At 38.3% G+C, this 19483-nt stretch overlaps 1 protein-coding gene across 4 annotated transcripts in view; it reads left to right on the top strand.

The window, feature by feature from the left end:
* The window catches only part of FBXW7 (F-box and WD repeat domain containing 7), a 183315-nt gene that overhangs the window by 151209 nt on the left and 12623 nt on the right, over positions 1–19483 (top strand). For all 4 annotated transcript variants that reach the window (XM_071742929.1, XM_071742931.1, XM_071742932.1 and 1 more), the window contains 5 exons: positions 1409–1491; positions 4505–4646; positions 11738–11872; positions 16212–16335; positions 18202–18338. In XM_071742929.1, coding sequence (XP_071599030.1) covers positions 1409–1491; positions 4505–4646; positions 11738–11872; positions 16212–16335; positions 18202–18338 — 621 coding nt within the window. The remainder of the gene's footprint in view (positions 1–1408; positions 1492–4504; positions 4647–11737; positions 11873–16211; positions 16336–18201; positions 18339–19483) is intronic.

The following is a 19483-nucleotide window of genomic DNA, read 5'->3' as shown; positions in this document are numbered from 1 at the left end:
CACCGGCAAGAAAACACAGCTACAAGGCAGGCTGTTCTGGTAGTGTTGTAGCTGGCACTGTGAAAACGAGAATAGTTAACCTTAGTTACCTCTCCCTTGTAATCCCTAAATGAAGCAAAACCTAAGATCTTCAGTGACTGCTTTTAGGAAAAGCCATAAAGGTATTTTCAAAGTAAGGAAGAAAAAAAAAAACCTCCCCAAAAAGGTATATGGACCTTAGACTTTAGAGAATCCTATGAAGCTTTAAAGTGGGCTTTTTTTTTTTGGTTTGGTTTTTTTGGGTGTTTTTTTTTTTTTTTGGCAGGTAGACTGATGTAATAAATGGCTAAATAACTGTGTTATAGTCCAACATTAAAAAAGATGAGTGGTGTAGGAAAGATGCCAACTTTTATCCTGTATCTTGAAGATGAAATTTTGAAAAACCAGAGGAAATGGTTAAACTACAGTGTGAATTGTTACACAGGTAGTTTATGCATTTTGCAGCTCACAGTGGTAAACAAGCATCCTTTTGCTGGCTAAAGTGCTTGGTTGTATCACATCTTAGAAAAAGAAAACGAACAAAAAACCTCAGAAATTGCATTTGGCACATGTACGTCTCTGTAAATCCAAAAGCCTGTGGTTAAAGATTACCCAAATATGTAGAAAGTAATCTTTGTTTGTCTGACTGGATAAATATGGCTTTCAATGCTTTCCATCTCTTTGGTAATTTCTGCAGACTGGCTTCCCCTTTCAGCAGCTGCCCTGCTCATTACTGGGTTTTGATCATATCTAATTGCGGGTGACATTCAGAACTGAGGTTTAGTGTTTTTCATCCTTGGGTAAGGATGTAATTCTTGTAAAATTGTTGATTATCAGTTTTAATGCAGTTTTATAAATGATTTCAATGTAGAACTTTAAAATAAAAGGGTAGACAAAAGAAAAAAATGTAGTTCAATTCCTTTTTTAGGCCGTAAAGTGAATATTTGGTTTATAATGCAGACAGGCTACCTAAAATTTAACCGTTTCCATGAGAGACTTAGCAATGAACCTGAACACAAAGAAGAGGAAGGGGTTTGGTTTAGTTTTCTCCTCTCCCAGAATAATAAAGGGAACAGTTTACTAAATAAAGCGACACAGAGTTCTGCACACTTTTCACATTTGAAATTTGGAAATTAAAAGAATGTAATTCCAAAAGATTTTGGATGTTCAAACATCACAATATGTACATGCACCGTATAAAACATGTATCAAGTATTGTTGAAGCTATAAATTAAAATGTTGCTTTAAATCATCTTGTAAGTGTCAACTTTGTTGGAATGTGATATGAAAGTAAAAGGTAAAAATGCATGGATTTTAGAGAATTTTATAGATAAGTAAGGCTGGTCATGTAACTAAATCTGTGTTGTTGCTCTCTTCCTTCACCTTGCAGATGAAGAGAAAGTTGGACCATGGCTCCGAGGTCCGTTCTTTCTCTCTGGGAAAGAAACCCTGCAAAGTCTCAGAATACACAAGGTAATTAAATGCAATAACAGCTCACTAGATCCTGATTCTTGGGTATATCCCACCTTTCCAATTACTAAGCCTGATTCATGGCTCCTTTTAATGTTAAAGCACTGTAAAGCAAAGAAGGGGTGGTATCAGCATTTGAAAATTGCTTAGCTAATTTAAATTATGTGAACTGAAGATTGGTTTTAATGAAGTAGCCAGACTTGCATTTCTTCTGTTGAGGTTTGTCTTTTGCTCTAAATATAGCAGGCCCATTTACTAAGAGAATTTTTGAGGGCTGAAGCATTCCTGGAAATAAAATCAATCAGTTTTTAAAAAGGGATGTAATGATAAACCCCTAAGACTGTTACAAACTGTGATCAAATGTATCACTTTGCTATGGTAACAGCAATGAGAGAATGGAAATTCATGTAGGCAGGGCAGACCATCTGATCTGAACAGGAACACACACGTCCTTATTATCCACAATATATGAAATTATTACTGGTTCTACTTTGCTTCCTTACTACTTCTGAATGGTACCAGATCACACAAATAACTGCTGCTGTTCTGCTCAGATGCTTTGCGGGGTAAAGCACTCCTGAACGTGAGAAGTGGTGGTGGAGTAAGGCCCTGGCTGCACACCTTACAACTGCAGTTCTTACTGTATAGTTTCCATAAGAACTGTGCTCTGGTGCCACACTACTTCCCATCCCATCTGAATTTACACCCTTCTACAATTTTTCCCCATAACAAGCATCAGCCATGCCACAACCATTGTGTTTGCCTCCCAGAACTGGCTGGGGATGTTCATTCTCCTGAATATGCTGCAGTAGTGTTAAGCCACACATCTTAGAAGTAACTTAAATTCTCTAATTCTGTTTCTCTTCCCGGGTGTAGGATAAGGTTTAGGATAAACCTAGAGGTTTATCGGGTGATGATTGAAAAGTTAGTGTGAGGAAAAGAGCTTCCAGGACTGGTTTTCAGAGATGTAAACACTGCAGTAGAGAAAAGGAGGCAACGTCTTGTTGCTGAGAAGCACACATTGCAGCTTCCACATCCCCCTCCAGCTGGTAACTTCTCTGGGTTTGTGAATCAGTCTGATAGGAGAACATTCTTGTTGGGCACCAGTCCTCCAGGAGTCACTGTGAGCTCTGCACTGCTGTGAGAGCAAACAGCTCAGCAGCAAAGCAAGTGCACTTTTTGTCATGTCTGTCAGATTCAGAGAATCAGCTGGACTTGTCCAGCTCCCACAGAAACCTGCCTGGCTCTTGCAGAGGAAGGAAAACATACAGGAAAAATAAAGCATGACCAAAAATCTTGTGGTTTAATCTCAGGTCAAAGGAAAAAGGCTTTTAGATCCTATTTGGGATAATTGCTTTTGATTGAGAACCAGTTTACAGCAGAAGAAATGAAAGTGTAACTGTTCTGTGGCAAGCTCAAAGCTATGGGTATAAGCCAATGTTAAGAGCCTTATTTTGGACCTAAAATAATAGGCTTTCTGCTAGATTGCTGTACAGGTGGCAAGAATTAAAAAGCTGTAAAACCAGATTTTATGTTAAAAAATACTTTCAATTGTCACTGCTTGGATTTTGAGTCATTACTAGTGTAAAAGAGTCCTTAAATAACATCCAATCCACTCTCTTTCAAAACTGATCATGTTTTGTTTGAGAATATTTAGGCAAATTATTCAGGTTTTGTGCCTACTTGTTTTCATTTTCCCTATAATCGAACACTCTTTAAAATTGAGAGACCTGATGAACTTTCTTTGCATTTAACATGTAAAGCCAGCAAACAGATTTCATTAAGAGGATCCTTCATCTGTGAAGCAGTATTTTTGTATCAGCTTCTGTTTCTGTTATTATTCAGTAAAATGAACAGTTTAAGCTTAATCAAACCAGTCTTTACTTTTATTTACCAGTTTGAGTAAATGTTAGGTTATGCTATGATTGTCCTTCAGAACAAGGAAGAGTAGTGTAAAACATTTGTAAGGATTAAAATGAACTTGCTGCACATCAGCACTTGCTGCTGTACCCACTGAAAAGTCAGTAAAACCCTGAAGCTCATACCTACTAAAAAGCTGGATTTATCATACACAAAAGCAAAGGTTTTTTTGGAGTCCCACACTTTATTTAAAATTTTCATGCTTGTGCAAACACTACTGTAGTTCCAAATTTCCTCCTAGGGAGTACAGCATTGATACTCTGTCAATGAAGTACTTTACATTATAATAAAAAAAAAAAGAAGACCCAGTCAGCTCTATTTCTTTGGACTCCTACCATAACAGCTTAATCCCAGCTCCTTTAAAAGCTACATCCCGTATGAATGAGCTGGGGTTTAACTTGTCAGAATGAAAAATCAAACTGTAATTCAGGGAGCACCTTTGGCTCCTTTTCCCTCTTCACCTCACAACCCCCCCTCGCCGTTAATTTCCGTGTCACTCCATTACCACCCAAAATTTAAAATACTATGTAGAGTATTTCAAAGCATAATTCCAAACCACTGAGCCATTAGAACTGCTTGTTATTTCCAGCTCTTTGTCAATAAAATATATTAAGATCTAAAAATAGGTATTTTTTTCTTCTGTTTGGCAATGAAGCAGCAGTAGCACATTTCACATACAGGTGAGACTCTAAACTCAGGCTCCCTGCATCACCAGTCAGACTGCACAAATGCAGCTTGGTAAGAAAGCAAATACCCTTGCAAGAAGGAAAATATATTCTTTATAGACAACCTGCATCTTTATAGACAACCTGCTGGCCAATTACCAGAGTGGTAATTTTTCAGCCTTGAAAGATGACCCTGATTTTTTCCCTAGCTGGAGGATTAGTACTGCAGTGCAGAAAAAAGCAGATTTATGAAAGTGAGGGAACTGACCCCTTTAGTGACCAACAGAATAATTGTGAAAATGTAGTAACATAAAAAAAAGTTTGTTTAAGTAATAGTTGCAACTTCTGTACTGGATTTCCTTTTCTGCAATAGACTTATAAATTTTCCTGAGTGTTTTACACGTGACAGTCACTTTTTATTTGTATTGTAGTACTACTGGGCTGGTGCCATGCTCTGCCACACCTACAACTTTTGGGGACCTGAGGGCAGCCAATGGCCAGGGACAGCAGCGTCGCCGCATTACATCTGTCCAGCCACCAACGGGTCTTCAGGAGTGGCTGAAAATGTTTCAGGTAACCAGTGCTTGGAGAAATAAGCAGATCTGAAGCAGATTACCCCCATGATTTAAGTAAAAGGCTGCTTCAAGTAGAGGCAGTCCTTACACATCCCAGAATGTCTCTGTCATTGATTTTGTGTACGGTCGCAAAAAGAAGTGGGCATTAACTTGAAGGGATTGTGGTTCCCTGTTTTAGCTGTTTAGTGATTCACATAAACATGCTTTTTTCTCTGGTTTCTTCATAAAATAACCCTTCCTGTTTAATGTTTTCACATTTTCTCAGAGTCTGTCCAACATGTACTGGCTGCCCCCATGACCTCAGGCTAACTTCAGACATTTTCACTTGCAGACAAGTAAGCCTTAGTGCACTGTTTGCTACAGTGCAGGGATAGCACTAAATTTGTCATAAGTCTGGTGTCTGCCAAGAATAGAAAGGAAAGTTCAGCAAAAACAGATTAAAAGGAAACTCAATGTGTATTTTTACTGATTTTTGTATACTGGACACAATGTCAGCCAGTACCCATGTATGCAATTGAGCAGACTGGGACTAGAGGTTTCTGGATCTTTCCTACAGCCTTCAACATGGCCTAAAACATAAACTGACAGGAGAAAAGGTGTGAAGGGCAGTGGTTTGTACCACTTGCACTGGTCAAAACTGAAATCTGTGGACACTCATCTGGTAGCATCTAAGCCAATTTTGTCTACGTTAATACAGGCACAGCTTAGGCCAGGACTTTGCTCCTGTCCTGTATGCTGTGCCGTGGAGATCTCTATACTGTGTAGTTTTGCTCCATATTTTTAAGAAGCAGAGATGAGTCCCAGTCATTGATGTGAAAAATGAAAATATTATGTCTTCACATCTTGATTAATAAACTGTTATTTCTAAAAGCCTTTTCAAAAGGAATAAGTAACTAATACAGGCATTGTTTCAGCCACCATATATCAGCCAAAGATAGAAGAGCAGCATTGTAGATACAGGAGTGCGCATACAATTTTGCAGGCAGAAGTATGCTTTAGGCTTGATTCATGCTGCCACGTAATACCATTGATCTCAATCACTGTCAGTTTTGAACATTAAAATAATAATGTAGAACTCCTTCCCTCTTTATTTTTACATATTTATAATCTGCTTACAACAGTGGAAGTTTGGAATTAAGATACCCTTGTACACATCATTCAGTTTCTTAAAAATATTCAAGCTAAATTGTTATGGTGTATCTTTTTGAGACTGTTCATAGAAATGTGTCTTTTTAACCCCCACGAATCTTACTGGAAATGGTACCTTTTATACATGAGCACCTAGTAGTACATTTATTTTAAAATGTAATGTTAAAGCCTTTGTACTGACAAAAGTTATATTGTTATGCACAATGTGTATTTTCTCACATAAGTCTTCTAGACATCAGTAGTTATGTATCTTTAAAAAGATATTATGGAAGGTTGAAATACCTGAGAGTGGTGCAGAGGTGCTTTACAGTACAAGCAATGCTCTTGGCTGTTTGGTCAGGGTAAGAAAAGGTTTGAAGCCCATGGAAATTTTGCATATAGTTAAGGTATTACTAGTTTAAGGTCCCAAATTTGGGGTTAGTAATGTAGAAACCATGCTTTAGTAAATGTAGGTAGATAATTTTGGTTTTCCAAAATACTTAGTTGAAGCACTAAGGTCCTCAATGCTGCTCTGTACTTGTGAGAGAGAGAGCGAGCCAGAGGTCCCTCTCCTGATGGGGGATCCCAGAGGATCTCTCCCTGAGCTCTTCTGTCACCGTGGGTTTCATTGCCTTCACACAAGAGAGGGTCCCTTATTTTACAACCAAAAGCTGTCAGTCACGTTGCTGCATCTCAGCTGCATCTCCATGGCTGATTCCAAACTGTATCGTTTTCTGTGTTGTTATTTTTCATGTGCATTTTTATGAAAGGGGCAAGTCTGAAACAGTCAATTGACAAAAACCCATTCTTAAAGCTAGGGGAGCTAGCACTGCCCAAAGGGCAGAATTAAATGGCACATGCAGCATCATTTTTGCAATACCAAATTTTTCCTGTACAGAAGGAGAAATGGAGAGGGCTTTACTGCGTGTACTCCATTCCTGCTAAGCCTGCTTACTAGCACTGTCTTGTTTTATATGAAAATATATTTCCAATTCCTTTTAAAGCTAAAGTTCCAGGGGCACATTAGCTGCACATACAAACTGTTTTAGGCTAGCACTTTCCTTTCTCATAGAAATTGGCAGCAATAAGTAATGCAGTTATTTTGAGGTCTCTCACCTGTGGATTGGTCTTCACTCCTTCTCCTATGTTATCTTTTCAAATTGAAAAGCCAGACCACTCTTCAAGTATATAAGAATACCTAGGATGGCCTTTAAAGTTTTTTTTTAAAGTTTATTTTGTATGTGCTATTGCTGCTGTTGTGTTCTACAGTTGATCTAAGCCTTTTATTTTGAAAGTGACAAATTAATGCAGAAAGAGTTGGAAGGGTACTTGCACTTTCCCTTTACAAATGAAGAGATATATTGATTTCAGCAAGATGTTTGTCTGGAAAGAATAGAAAAGCATTTTTTTAGGTTCAAACCATTTAATTTCTTAAAGGCCTATTTATTTTTTCTGTTTTGCAGTGGCTCTTGGCTTCAGGTCTTTTTAATATCCACTATCAGATTTTTAAAACTCAGCATCCAACTGTACTTTCACAAGGTTGTTTTTTTTTCTTTCAAAAACAACTTCATTTTGAACCAAGGGATTTTTTTTAAGTTGCCAAATTGTTTGCCACTAGGAAAAAAAATTGGCTGCATGCTAAGTTCAGTCAGAGATTGTACTGCTATAAAAATTACTTGCTGTAAAAATTTTCTGTCTTCATTCTGCCTGCTTTGCAGAGTTTCATTTAAGTGTTGAGTTTCGTTTAAGTGAAGTGATTAAAAAATTACATTTTCTTGGAATGTTAAAGTTGTAAACTTGTTCCATACACAGTAAATATAGGCAATCCCTTTGAGTAACTAGTGAAAGCTATTATTTAACCTAAAATTGGAAGCATTTCTTTCTAAGCAGTTTAGATAAGTGTCCAAAATGCTTTAGCCATTTCTGGCTGGTCAGAGTGTTCTTCCTTGCTTTTACATAAATAGTTGGCTTGGCTACCTTGATTCAAATTACTTCCCATTCTTCATTTCTTATTCTTGCAAAGAGACTCATGAATGGATAAATATAAAACTGAGCAGTCCACTTTTTAGGTGGAGCAATCCACCTTTTAGCTTTCAGAGGAACAGAGCTGACCTGAAGCAGATCTCCTGATGTTCCCTGCTGATTTCCCATTGGTTTGGATCTCAGGGCAGTTTTGGTGCATAGAAATGAGACTCCTCTCAGAAGAAACTTTACATGGTCCAACCCATAGTGGGGACATAAGGGTCTGAACCATACAGTGCTCCTCTAAGGTTCACATCACATGTGGTGCACACATTCAGCCCAGGGGACCAGGTTATCTTGTAATAATGGGTTAATATGGGAGCTTCAGCACCCACTGCTCCCAAACCCCCCGTTATGACAAACTACTTGCTGGTGTAGGCTGTTCTTCCAGTGGATTTTGCTTTGTGCTATTTTTATCCAGACCAAGATACTTTTGGGGTGGAGGATGGCAGGGTTCTCAGTAACTGATCCAAGGGTTGGGCAGAAGGAAGATCCAGAAGAGCCCTCTCTGCAGGTCCCTCTAAAGACAGACCTTCATTAGCAGAACCCAGTAAGAGAGAACAGCAGCCTGGAATTAATCCATATAAAATACATGTCCTAAATATACCTTCAGTAGACAAAGGATCTAATGGCTGCAGACTGTAATTGGACAAATTGTAGCAAGCAGAGGAAAGCTATGGGACAAAAAAAGTGTAGATTGTGGTAGAGGTACAGAAACAGAAGATGGTAAAAGGAGAGGTGGCAGGTCAGACAGGAGGTGGAGATTGTAGAAGCAGCAAAGCTGTTGTTTATATTGATTATAAAGCTGGATTGCATACCTGAAAAAGAAAGACATATAACATGAAGTGCCAGGGTTGCAGCAGCTGCACCTCTGCATGAGGAAATAGTATGAACCAGGCAGAAGGCCTGGGCTGACACACAAACACTGCCCTGGGGAAATGGGAGGGAAGAGGCAGGATATTTGTTCAGGAATCTCAGATCATTCATAGAACACTATCAGCAGTCCCTGCTGGCTTTCCAAGGGGCATGTGAGTGCCTGAAGTTACCTTTCCTAGGGGAATCCCTGCTCATAATAAAAGATTTATTTTAATTTTACATTAAAATTCAACTTGGAGACAAGGAAAGCCATTTAAGTACATTTTAAAGATAAAGTGTATTCTTTACAAGGATCTTTGAAGTGAAAGGAAATCACCTGGTAGAAATCCAAAGTACCTGGTCACTATAGCATGTGTCTCTCCAGTCATCTACAATGTTAGAAAATGCAAACTGTTTGGCACACATGTACTTATTTTTTTCTCTTCTGCAACATTTGTTCGCTATTGTATCAAATCCACTGACTTACTTTGTACCTTCTCTGCTCAGTGGGCTACATGCAAATTTTTGCAAAGGGATTGAGCTTTGAGGCCCAGAAACAGTACTGTACTCCTCTTGCCTTCATTAACGCAGTTGTGTTCATCTGGCAAGGCTTCATCCCAATTTTCCATGCCAAATGTTTCCCTCGGAGACCCCTTACCAACTGTAGCTGGAGGTTTGTTTGCTTAAGTCAAAGGGGACAATGTCCTAGAGAAAACATTTCATATCAGCTGCTTGCTCAAAGAAAGCCTCAGGAAGGTGCCCACAGCGATCCTCTAATGATGAATGGACAGATGAAAGAGGGTGCTGCTTTTATTCATTACCATCTCTTTTCCATTCCTGAATCTTTTCCCTTTTCTGTTCAGATCTGTATCACATTTTAAAACCAGAAATGTCTTAAGTGTAAGATAGTTCCAGATTAAGATAATGTACAGTGAAATTATTAATCAATAACATGTTCATAGCTGCTTGAAATGTTTGCCACAGAAAAAAACAATGCTCTTCAGGTTGAGTTGTTCTAAGTTAATATATGTAGCTGCTTATAAATTAAGGGTAGACTGACCTTGGAAATTTATAAGGCAGTAGCACAGGTATTACATTCCCTTTTTTTAATTCTCAACACTGCTGACAGATGAGATAAAAGATTGCAAACGTTTGTACGTAACACCAGCTCAGCTCTGGGTTATTGAAACAAACAGCAGTTGGAAAGTTGGCGAGGAAAATGGTTCTTCAGTGCCTGATTTATGGAGAACTGTTCTGTGATGCAAATGTTTCTATTAAAAAAAATTTAGAAGGAAAGCTTTTTATAGGTGCACTGCTACAACTTATGCTGAGACTGTCTTGTTTCTCTTTAATATTCTGAGGTACTGGGTGTGAGACACAGAAACCCTCATCTTGTGTGGGGACCATGTATACACACATGGATGGGGAATATTTTCTGGCCAGCTTAGACCATCTTACCTACTGCCAACACCATGTGCAAAGGCTCAGGTCATAGGAACTTCCTTTTCCTTCCCCTCCTCTGCCAGAGTAGCTTGGCCAGTATCTGCCACGTGTTTGCATTAGAGCAGGAGCAAGGAGCCAGGGTGAACAAGCTGCTACCTGGCACCTGCTCTGTCACTCCATAGTTAAAGCAGCTCAAAAAAAGCTGCTTGTGCTGCCCCGATGGAATGGGGGCACCTGAAAATCAGGTGGGTCACCATGTGGGTAAAATTACACTTTTAAAGTATTTTGACACCTTAACTAGGGAGAAACGATGCAACATGATGACCTTTCTTACATGTATTTATCTGCTTTGCATTCACTTCCAGTTCCACTTTTCCCTCCACTTGCCTCATTGTTCTGCAGAAACTTCACAAGATACAAACGTTGTAATATTGTGGAAAACAGAGTTAATTGTCAGAATCAAAGCCAAAGAACAGAAATTTAGAGCATGAGTAATAAAAGTTCTGAGATGCATTGCAGATTAATACAGAATTCTTAATTGTAAGGTATCTTGCTTCTTTTTTAATGTCAGTTAGCCTCTTACCATAACTGTACTATCATTTGTATGTGCTAATTTACTTGTAAATGTCACTCTAGAAGACATTCAAGAATATGAATGTGAATCTGCTCTCAAAAACTGTGATGTCTTATTTTCTCTCCTCTCTAAGGCTGTGTTCATGCTCTAATTCTGTGGCTAAATGAGTTAGTGGTGGCTGTTGTTTTATCCTGTAGAAATTATTTTTTACTTTAAATTGGTTTCATGTCACAAATCAAAACTCTTTGATGAACACAGATGAGTTTAAGATGTGCTTTTTGGATGTGGAGTATATTTGGTTGTTATTCTTTTCTTACAAATGATGCAACTAATCTGCTCTGCTATCAGATGAGTGCCTTATTAAAATCTTCATATTTTATGATGCCCATTAGTAAAAATGTGAAGGAAGAAAATTACCAATCAAAATTCCCTGTTTATTCAAGTGTAAATTGATACTTACAAAATATACTTTGGTTTATAGCCAGAATTCTGAGATTACAGCATTGTCACTTAGGGACATACCATAGTAATAAGAAGGCAATAAGCTAATGTACTTTTGGTAGAAGTTTCCCTTTTTTCCTTTTCTCTTGTTTCATTTCAAGTTTTAGGTCTATTGGCTTGAATGTAAAGGTTAAAAGTTATCATCCCACTTGAATGCACAATGGAGAAAGTCAGAGAGGGAGCATGTTCTGTTGCAACCCCTTCATTGTCAGTAATATCTGTGTAGACTTAACTTCAAAAGAAGCTTAATTATTTTAATTATTATTATTAAATATTATTATCCATTTTATTGTGAATCTGTATCTGTGTGTGTAACAAATACTTCCTTAGCTTATGAATCAGTGTAGCAATTTTCAATATATTATGTTGATTAACTTTTCTTTTTTGTGTAATTAACACGACCATTTATCTTGCTGGCTTTTTATGTGTTCTTTGTGTATTTGTATATAGGTGGACAAGGAAACAACTTAAATTCTTGGCAAAGCCACAGGACTTACTGATAGAAACAAACCTGGTATATTAAACTGAGCTTACTGTTTCTTTTTGTTTTGTTTTGTTTTATGCAGAGCTGGAGTGGACCAGAGAAATTACTTGCTTTAGATGAACTGATTGATAGTTGTGAACCAACACAAGTAAAACACATGATGCAAGTGATAGAGCCCCAGTTTCAAAGAGACTTCATTTCCTTGCTCCCAAAAGAGGTGAGAAATATAGGTTAATACTGGACTGTGCAGTGCATCAGCTGCCACCTTTTAAAACCTTCCGTGGTGATTTTGGCATTCAGTTTTGCCAAGGTTGTGATGCAGACTGATGTTTGTTAAAGAGGTGCCCAGTTTGGTGCCCTGCCATAACATAGCAACTGTAATTTCAGATTACCCTGCCTTTATATCATAGGCATTTAGATACCTGGAAATAAGGTTTACTCCTTTAAAAAAAATCCCAGTAGTGTTAAAAATATCTCTGTATATTAAATGTGCTGGTTGGGTTGGTTTGGGTTTTTTTTTTTCAGAACTAATTCTGTTAGGGCACGCACACAAATATTCCCTCTGGATGCAAGACATTTCTGCACATTATTCTGTAAGCATAAGCATTATTATTTAATGCTTTAAGTGGTGGGATTTTTGTGAACATCATATTTGAATTTACTTTAAACAAACGGAGCCCTAAAATCTGTACCAAAACCCCAAAAGTGAACCCACAAAAGCACTTCTCACTAAGGATAAAGCCAAACCCTAATTAACTAGATACCTTGCAGTAAAACCTTTACTGTAAATCAGATCATGTTGTATCAGGTTAAAGAGAAACTTAAGATTTCCATTTCAGGTTATACAGCTAAATCCTGCTCACAGAACAGTAATTCTTGGCGTCTTCAGATCTAGAACATGAGGGTGGATATAAAATGTTATAAACTGGTTTGCTATGTTAAATAAGTATATTTTAGCTCACTTAGAAATAGTACTTCTAACCTTGATCAATTTTAGGAACTTGGAAATGGTTTTGTTGTTTGAAATGGGGAGGGAGTCTATTTTCTTTTGTACCACATGTTGTGTTTTCCATGTGAAAATTTTCATGAGGGCTGAAGTATTCCTGTGTCTTCAGTTACACTACAAAGCAAGTTCTTAAAAGACATTCTGATGCTAGTGTTTGGTTGCTGTGTTTCACGTGGTCTTACTTCCTGAAGCCTGTTCTGTATCTCTGCTTCTTGACTTTTTTTTCTGGTATATATCCTGCTTTCAAATACTTTGATGCAGGGTTCCCTTCTCTCCTTTTATATAATGTTGTTTCTTCATGAGTCAGAAGTGCCACGGCCTTATTTTGCTGGTTAGTATTTGTAAGGATCAGAAGCAATTTATGCAGTGAGTGTTAACTTGGTGCACCTAATATGAAATAGTATTTACAGAAGCGGTTCCTGTGGCAGCACCTTCATTAATGGAGAGTACACTGGGGGAGGAGGAGAGTTCAGTAAGACCTCCACTTGGTTGCCATGTTTCTAGAGAAGCTGCCCAAAACAGGCTTAGTTCAGGAGTGGAGGAAGGAAGGCAGCAAGACTTCAAAGTTTTAGAAGACAGAGGATACTTTGCCACTTCTGTATCTGTTAAGTCTGGAAATTTAATACTGAATTGATAACAGTCATTCACAGCTCAGTTGTCTTTGAATGAATCAGTGGCAAAACCAAATCAAGTACAGCCAGTTACAGCATTAGTTATGCTGTAACTAATGATCATGTTATTATTTCAGTTTTAGCTTTTTCTTCACAAAAAAAGGTATCTCGTTTATGTTTCTTGGCTTCATTGTAAGCTACTTGTGTTTCATTTGTTTAATTGATTTTTAGTGTTTATTCCTACCTCTTGACACCAAGAAGCTTAGCTTCATGAAAGCCTGACTTCACCAACAAAGCTGGCTTCAATAATTTTAGCTTCTTAAGCCACAATTAGTCACCAAAATTAATCAAATTGAACAAAACTACCCAATGCCCCAACTCCACCATCTCCTCTCCTTTTTGAGGATCATTCCTTACCCAGATCTCCTCGGTGATGCTGTCCCCAGCTCCTTAGCCTGGCTGCAGCTGTGTGGGGAAGGAGTTATTGGGTCAGTGACTCTGTCAGTGGCAGCTCCTCCAGATCCAAGGTTGTCTCCAGTGCTGGTGGATGCCATGCAAGGATTTTATTGCCTAACCAGAACAAGGAGATCGTTTGGACTGGGGCAGGGGGGCTTCTCTTAAAAACTGTTTTCAGCAAGGCAGAGACAGTAACTTAATAGCTGAATAATCAAGAAAATGTTTGCTTTCCTCCCGAGGAATCATGCAGACAGACAATTAATCTGAAATGAATACTCCTGTTTTCTTGCTGAGGCTTTAAAAATAATGATTGAAATTACCTGTTTGTGAAAACCAGGTCTAGAAACCAACAGATTAGGAGTTTTGCTAAAATCAGCCACAGAAATTTTGTTGGTACCATGTGTGTGAGTGAAGAAGGCAGCAAGAGATTGCTTATTATTGGGTATTATTAACACTACAGCAGAGAGCTGTCACACTTGAGTCAGAGGTCAGCTCTTTGCTACCTGATCTTTCCTTATAACTAGATCTGTGAGCTGAGACAAAGGGACATAACCTGTGATGCATGGCTAATCTTAAAGTCAACCGTGGGCTGTGTTGACCCTTGATGACTATTTAGATAAACACAGTCTAAAATAAATGTCACCTGTATGTAACCTGTTTTAGAATCAGTTGGCTCGAAGATTTTAATTAACACCATCTTAGGAAGTGTCCCTATCTGTATAGATGGAACAAGTGATATTGAAACAAACTCTGCTGTCAGTTAAGAGCATCCAGCAAAAATGGAAAGGATCTCTTTCATGTTAGAGTCTTGTTGTGTTCAGGACTCTCTGATGTGTGTTAGGAAGCAGCACTGAAATAATTTCATAAACCAGGAATCAAGACAGAAACTCTGAAAGGACAGGTACAATAGTTGCTTGTGTAATAGGGAGCCTTACACCAGATCCTAAATGCTGACTCCCTGAGTAGGGACAGGAAGATTGTTCAGTTTTATGGCCTGGGGTGTATATGGGATCTAAGGTATAACTTAAGACACAGGTCCCACAAATGCAAAGTTCTACGTGCTCAGCGTGAGCTGCAGGTGATCACTTGCAAGCAAGGTGTGTGTGCAGGCAAGATGCAAACAGTTCTGGAGTACTGAAAGTTTTATTTCCTGGCTGGTTTGGATTACTGAAAGTAAATGTTTCTCACATAATAAGGTCAAAAATCTGCTGAGGTCAACAGCCTACGGTTATGACTTCCTTACTGAGTTTCAGCCTGTGCTGCTTTGAAGGGCAGATTCTATTTATATACATCATAACTCCAGCTAACAATTAAATAAAAAATCCTAAGCACAAAAAGATGCATCAAGGAGAAGTGGATGATCTGAATTCCCTGACAACTTTTGCATCTTACTAATTACTGACAAAAACCTCACTGTTTCAGCATGTGAGTAGTTGTCTGCATCTCTTTTTTTCAATATTGTCCTACCTGCAGAGTTTGTAGCCTGGGAAGGGACTTTCCTGCCTCTTACACTTCAGTTTTCCATGACTGGGGAACTGCATTATTGCTGTCAAGTAGAAAAGATGTATGTGCTCATCATAACCCTTAAGGATAGCTGTCCCTGTATTTTGGACCGTGTTTTAGATGCCTGGGTCCCTGTTTAAGACTTCAATACACCTGGAGATACTTGTGAAGATTCTGGGGGTTTTATTGTGGTTGTTATATACATGGCTTAGCTCAGTCAGCTGGGGTCTGAAGTCTCCCAACAGCCACATGGAATTGTCACGCGAGGAAGTTCATCTCTTTATCTTCTGGTGCTTGCTGAGGTTTTCCATATGGTTCTGGTAACATACTGTGTACAGTATGAGAGTTACACATTTCAGTCCTTCTGCATCTCAGTCCTTAAAACTCCCTGTAAACACACTTAGGAGAGTGTCTGCATTCTAATCAGAAAATGAGCAATACATGTGGTGCATTCCCCACAGCTGCACTGTGCTTTTGAACTCACCTGCACACAGCATTTGCTTTTTTGGATTCAGGCTTACTGAGTGACATTATTCACCACAACATACTTTCCCATTTGCTCACCTGGTGAGCAAATTAAACTCTTAAAATTAAACTCTTCTAATTAAACTCTTAAAATAACTTTAGGTATACTTGTTACCTAAAATAGCATAAGCGTAAGTAGTCTGTTAATGGTTCAAAGTAATGTGGATTATGTTTTTTAAAAGGTAGCAGTGGTATCAGCTGACATCTACTCCCTCAGAAATGAAAGAATCATTTCTGATGTGATGTGTATGGAGTTAATTACTGAAGATGATCGTTATATTTTCATGTGCTTGCTGGAATAAACTGTAGTTCTCCTAAGTTTCTGAGATTGCTTAATAATTTATCGTTTCAATTTTCTGTATTTCGGCCCCTGATGTGTGATAATACTTGGTGATACTTCACTTTTCCTTTCAAAAGCAATGCAGAGAATACACTTTCCTTTTTCTTTCTTACAGCTGGCACTGTACGTGCTGTCATTCCTGGAACCCAGGGACCTTCTGCAGGCAGCCCAGACATGCCGGTACTGGAGAATTCTGGCTGAAGATAATCTTCTCTGGAGAGAGAAATGCAAAGAGGAAGGTAAGGCTAAGCAGAAAGATGGATGTAATGGTCAAAGTGTTGCTGTCATAAAAAGTGCCATAATACATAATTTACATAATAAGCTTAAAGTTTTATGAAGGCAATTCGAGTGACTTTAAATTTTCTACTTTGAGCTATGTGGTACATATCTGTTGAAAGTTAGAAGCAGAAATAATCCATGGAGTACTAGAAACTAAATGAGAGTTAAGTCTGAAACATCCTATTTATAAAGCATACCAGGTGTATGTTTCTAAAATACAATTATTTTTGCTTTTTAAGGGTAATTTTTTTCAAAATACAACCAAATCAAGTAAGAGCTGAGTTGTAAAAATTATTGTAGTACTGTCTCACAGTTTGTAAATATCATGGAGGAAAAACTGTTTGGTGTTGGGTAAAAGTGATGCTGTAATTTCACATAATTTTCAGGAAAATTAACACAGAAATGTCACGGGGTAGAGGGAGGAGGTGCAAACTTAATTGCTGAGAGAGGGACACCCAGTCCAAAAGCACCGGGGATGTTGCCTGCTCGCACCAAATGAAGAAGAATATGGTTGTTCAGCAGGAATAGGAACAGGGAAAAAAGGCTCCCAGGAAAGCAGCCAGATATTTGAGCAGATGAGGAATGCAAGTTATTTTTAAGGGGAGCTGTATGGATGTCTGTTTTAGGAGGCAGAGCAGATGCATGTGATGTCCAAGCAGCATCTCTTTTAGACACAGGCAAAGCGAGGGACCTGCCCAGGCTGCCTCCAAACAGGGAGACAAGAACTTGGGAGAGGTCAGTGCAAAGGCTTTAAAAAAAATGTGTCAGTGTGAATGTAGTGAGCTTGTAGCAAAGGCATCTAAATTAGTTGTCTTTTGCAGTGAAAACTTCCTGCCTAACTTCTTAAATCTTCCCTAAAAATTCTCCCCTTACAAATCTCAGTGAAAATGCGTTAAGAAAACAGAATGAAAAAAAAAAAAAAAAAAGGAGAAGGTTGAGAGGGGAATGGCCCTGCATTTCTGAGCTTAACAGTTACAATAATAAATAAATAATACAATAAATATGGCCAGGCGTGTGGGTACAGGCAGGTAAAACTATTGTGGACTGCTTAGGCTGCTCAGTAATATGAAGGAGCAGTTAAGACTTGCAGGTAAAGACACAGATAAAGAGAAGGGGCTAAAAGCAAGAGTGAGGTCCACACACTGACAAGAGACAAGACCCATGTCAGTAATGAGATGCAGTGGAGAGAGGAGCAGCATAGGAAAGAGAGAGAGGTGAGAGAATTGTGAAGGGAAAAAAAATATCTACCTGTACCATGAAGGCTAAAACCAGTACTACTTTGGTGTCAGTTTAGGCATGGCAGAGCTGTACTTAAATTCCAGCCAGGAGAGGACAATGTCAAATGCACACAGCCTTTCAAATCAAGGAAAGAAATAAAAAACAATAAAAAATCTGGAGGCACAGTGAGTGTAATGATAATGAAGATGGGAGAACTCCAGACAGAAAGGTTTGCTTTTTTGAAGAGTTCCAAAGTGACCATGAGTGGTTATGGAGCTTTTTGAATGGTTCTCATCTGAAAAAAAGGCAGTGTTGTGCTGCATTGCCTCAAACAGGGAGGTTCAGAACATGCTTGTATGTTGCCAGCAAGGAATGATGAACAAGAGCACTTTCAGGCACAGGAACAGGAATGATTTTGACATGGAAAGTTGTAGCATGAAGAGCAGAGGAGCAGAGTGGTGTCACTGGCACGCAGTGCAAACATTCACGTGCAGGAGGTTGTTGGGTTTAACATCAGAGGTCACTGTAAAGGTTTGGGAGGGAGAAATTTTTTCCTTTGGGGTGTATTCATCTCTTCCTCTGCCCCCTCTGCTTAAAATTAATTTTAGGGATTGATGAACCATTACATATCAAGAGGAGGAAAGTAATAAAGCCAGGCTTTATACACAGTCCATGGAAGAGTGCCTACATCAGACAGCACAGGATTGATACCAACTGGCGGAGAGGAGAACTTAAATCGCCCAAGGTAAGTTTCTGAGCTGTGTGCATGGTGCCATGAACAAAATCAACTCAAAGGTTATTTTTTTTTTTTTTCCTTTGGACATGGCAGATTATCCATGCACAAAAAGCAATGTACTGTTACAGAAAAAATAAGCTGGATTTTAGCTTACCCTGTGTTTAATTTCTGAGCACCAAATTAGCAAATCAAAATGATGAGTCTTTATACAGCAGAATTCTTTCACTGGTTTTATAGAAATTTCTGCACAATTTATCAAATTCCTATAAAAATGCCAAGCTCTTTGAGACAAATATTCTCAGAAACTTGATTGGAAAAACTTAAATTTAGAGATATATATAAGCATGTATTTGTAAAGCTGGGCCACGTTGCAACATAAAACCACTCCACAACTATTCTGTGATATTTCTGTGCTTTATTTTTATACATGTTCTTCTAAATTGAGCAACACAAGACAGTGACTTCGTTCTGTCTCAATAAATTTTTTGGTTTTTTAAAAAAATTAAAATTCTTTCATGACATTGTTATCAGTGCATCTTTTCCAATATGAAGATATGGAGCAATACTTCAAACCTTCTGTAAAATAAGGTAGTGACCGTCTAATCAAACCTGGTATTGAACAAGCAGTCAGAAAGATGAGGAAAACCTGTATTTATATCATAGCCTTTTAAGACAATTTGCCTGTTTTCTGGATTACTCTACAACAACATAATAAGAACAAAAAAATGCCCATGGAAAACCTATGCCTTATATCCTGCTGTTTATTTGGCCGTGACTTTTGTACATCTCTGGCAACAGGCTCTGTATTTTTTTGTCTTGATACGCCACATCAAGTTATCTTGGAATTATTATTAAAATTACAGCCCTAGGCATTGTCCAAATGCCCATTTCGTTTCAATGAGCATCTTGAAAAGTGTTCAGATATCTGAAATAAAAAATTCCTTATCCTATGTATTCTGACAAGTTTTTCTTCGCTATACTGCTGGAAATTTTACTGAATTGCAGTTTTTTCCAAAGCAAGCGTTGGAAATTCCACCTCTGTAAAGCAACATTGCAACCCACATTTCCAGTACATTAAATTACCACTTGTGTTCTTATTTAATCGAGTTAATGGATTTCTAGTTTTTTACTTTGGTACTGCCTGACATTTAATG

The sequence above is a fragment of the Heliangelus exortis genome, chromosome 4, assembly GCF_036169615.1.
Source record: "Heliangelus exortis chromosome 4, bHelExo1.hap1, whole genome shotgun sequence".
Classification (NCBI taxonomy): Eukaryota; Metazoa; Chordata; class Aves; order Apodiformes; family Trochilidae; genus Heliangelus; species Heliangelus exortis.
The sequence above is the reverse complement of the archived record's forward strand: the minus strand, read 5'-3'. Positions and strand labels throughout refer to the sequence as shown.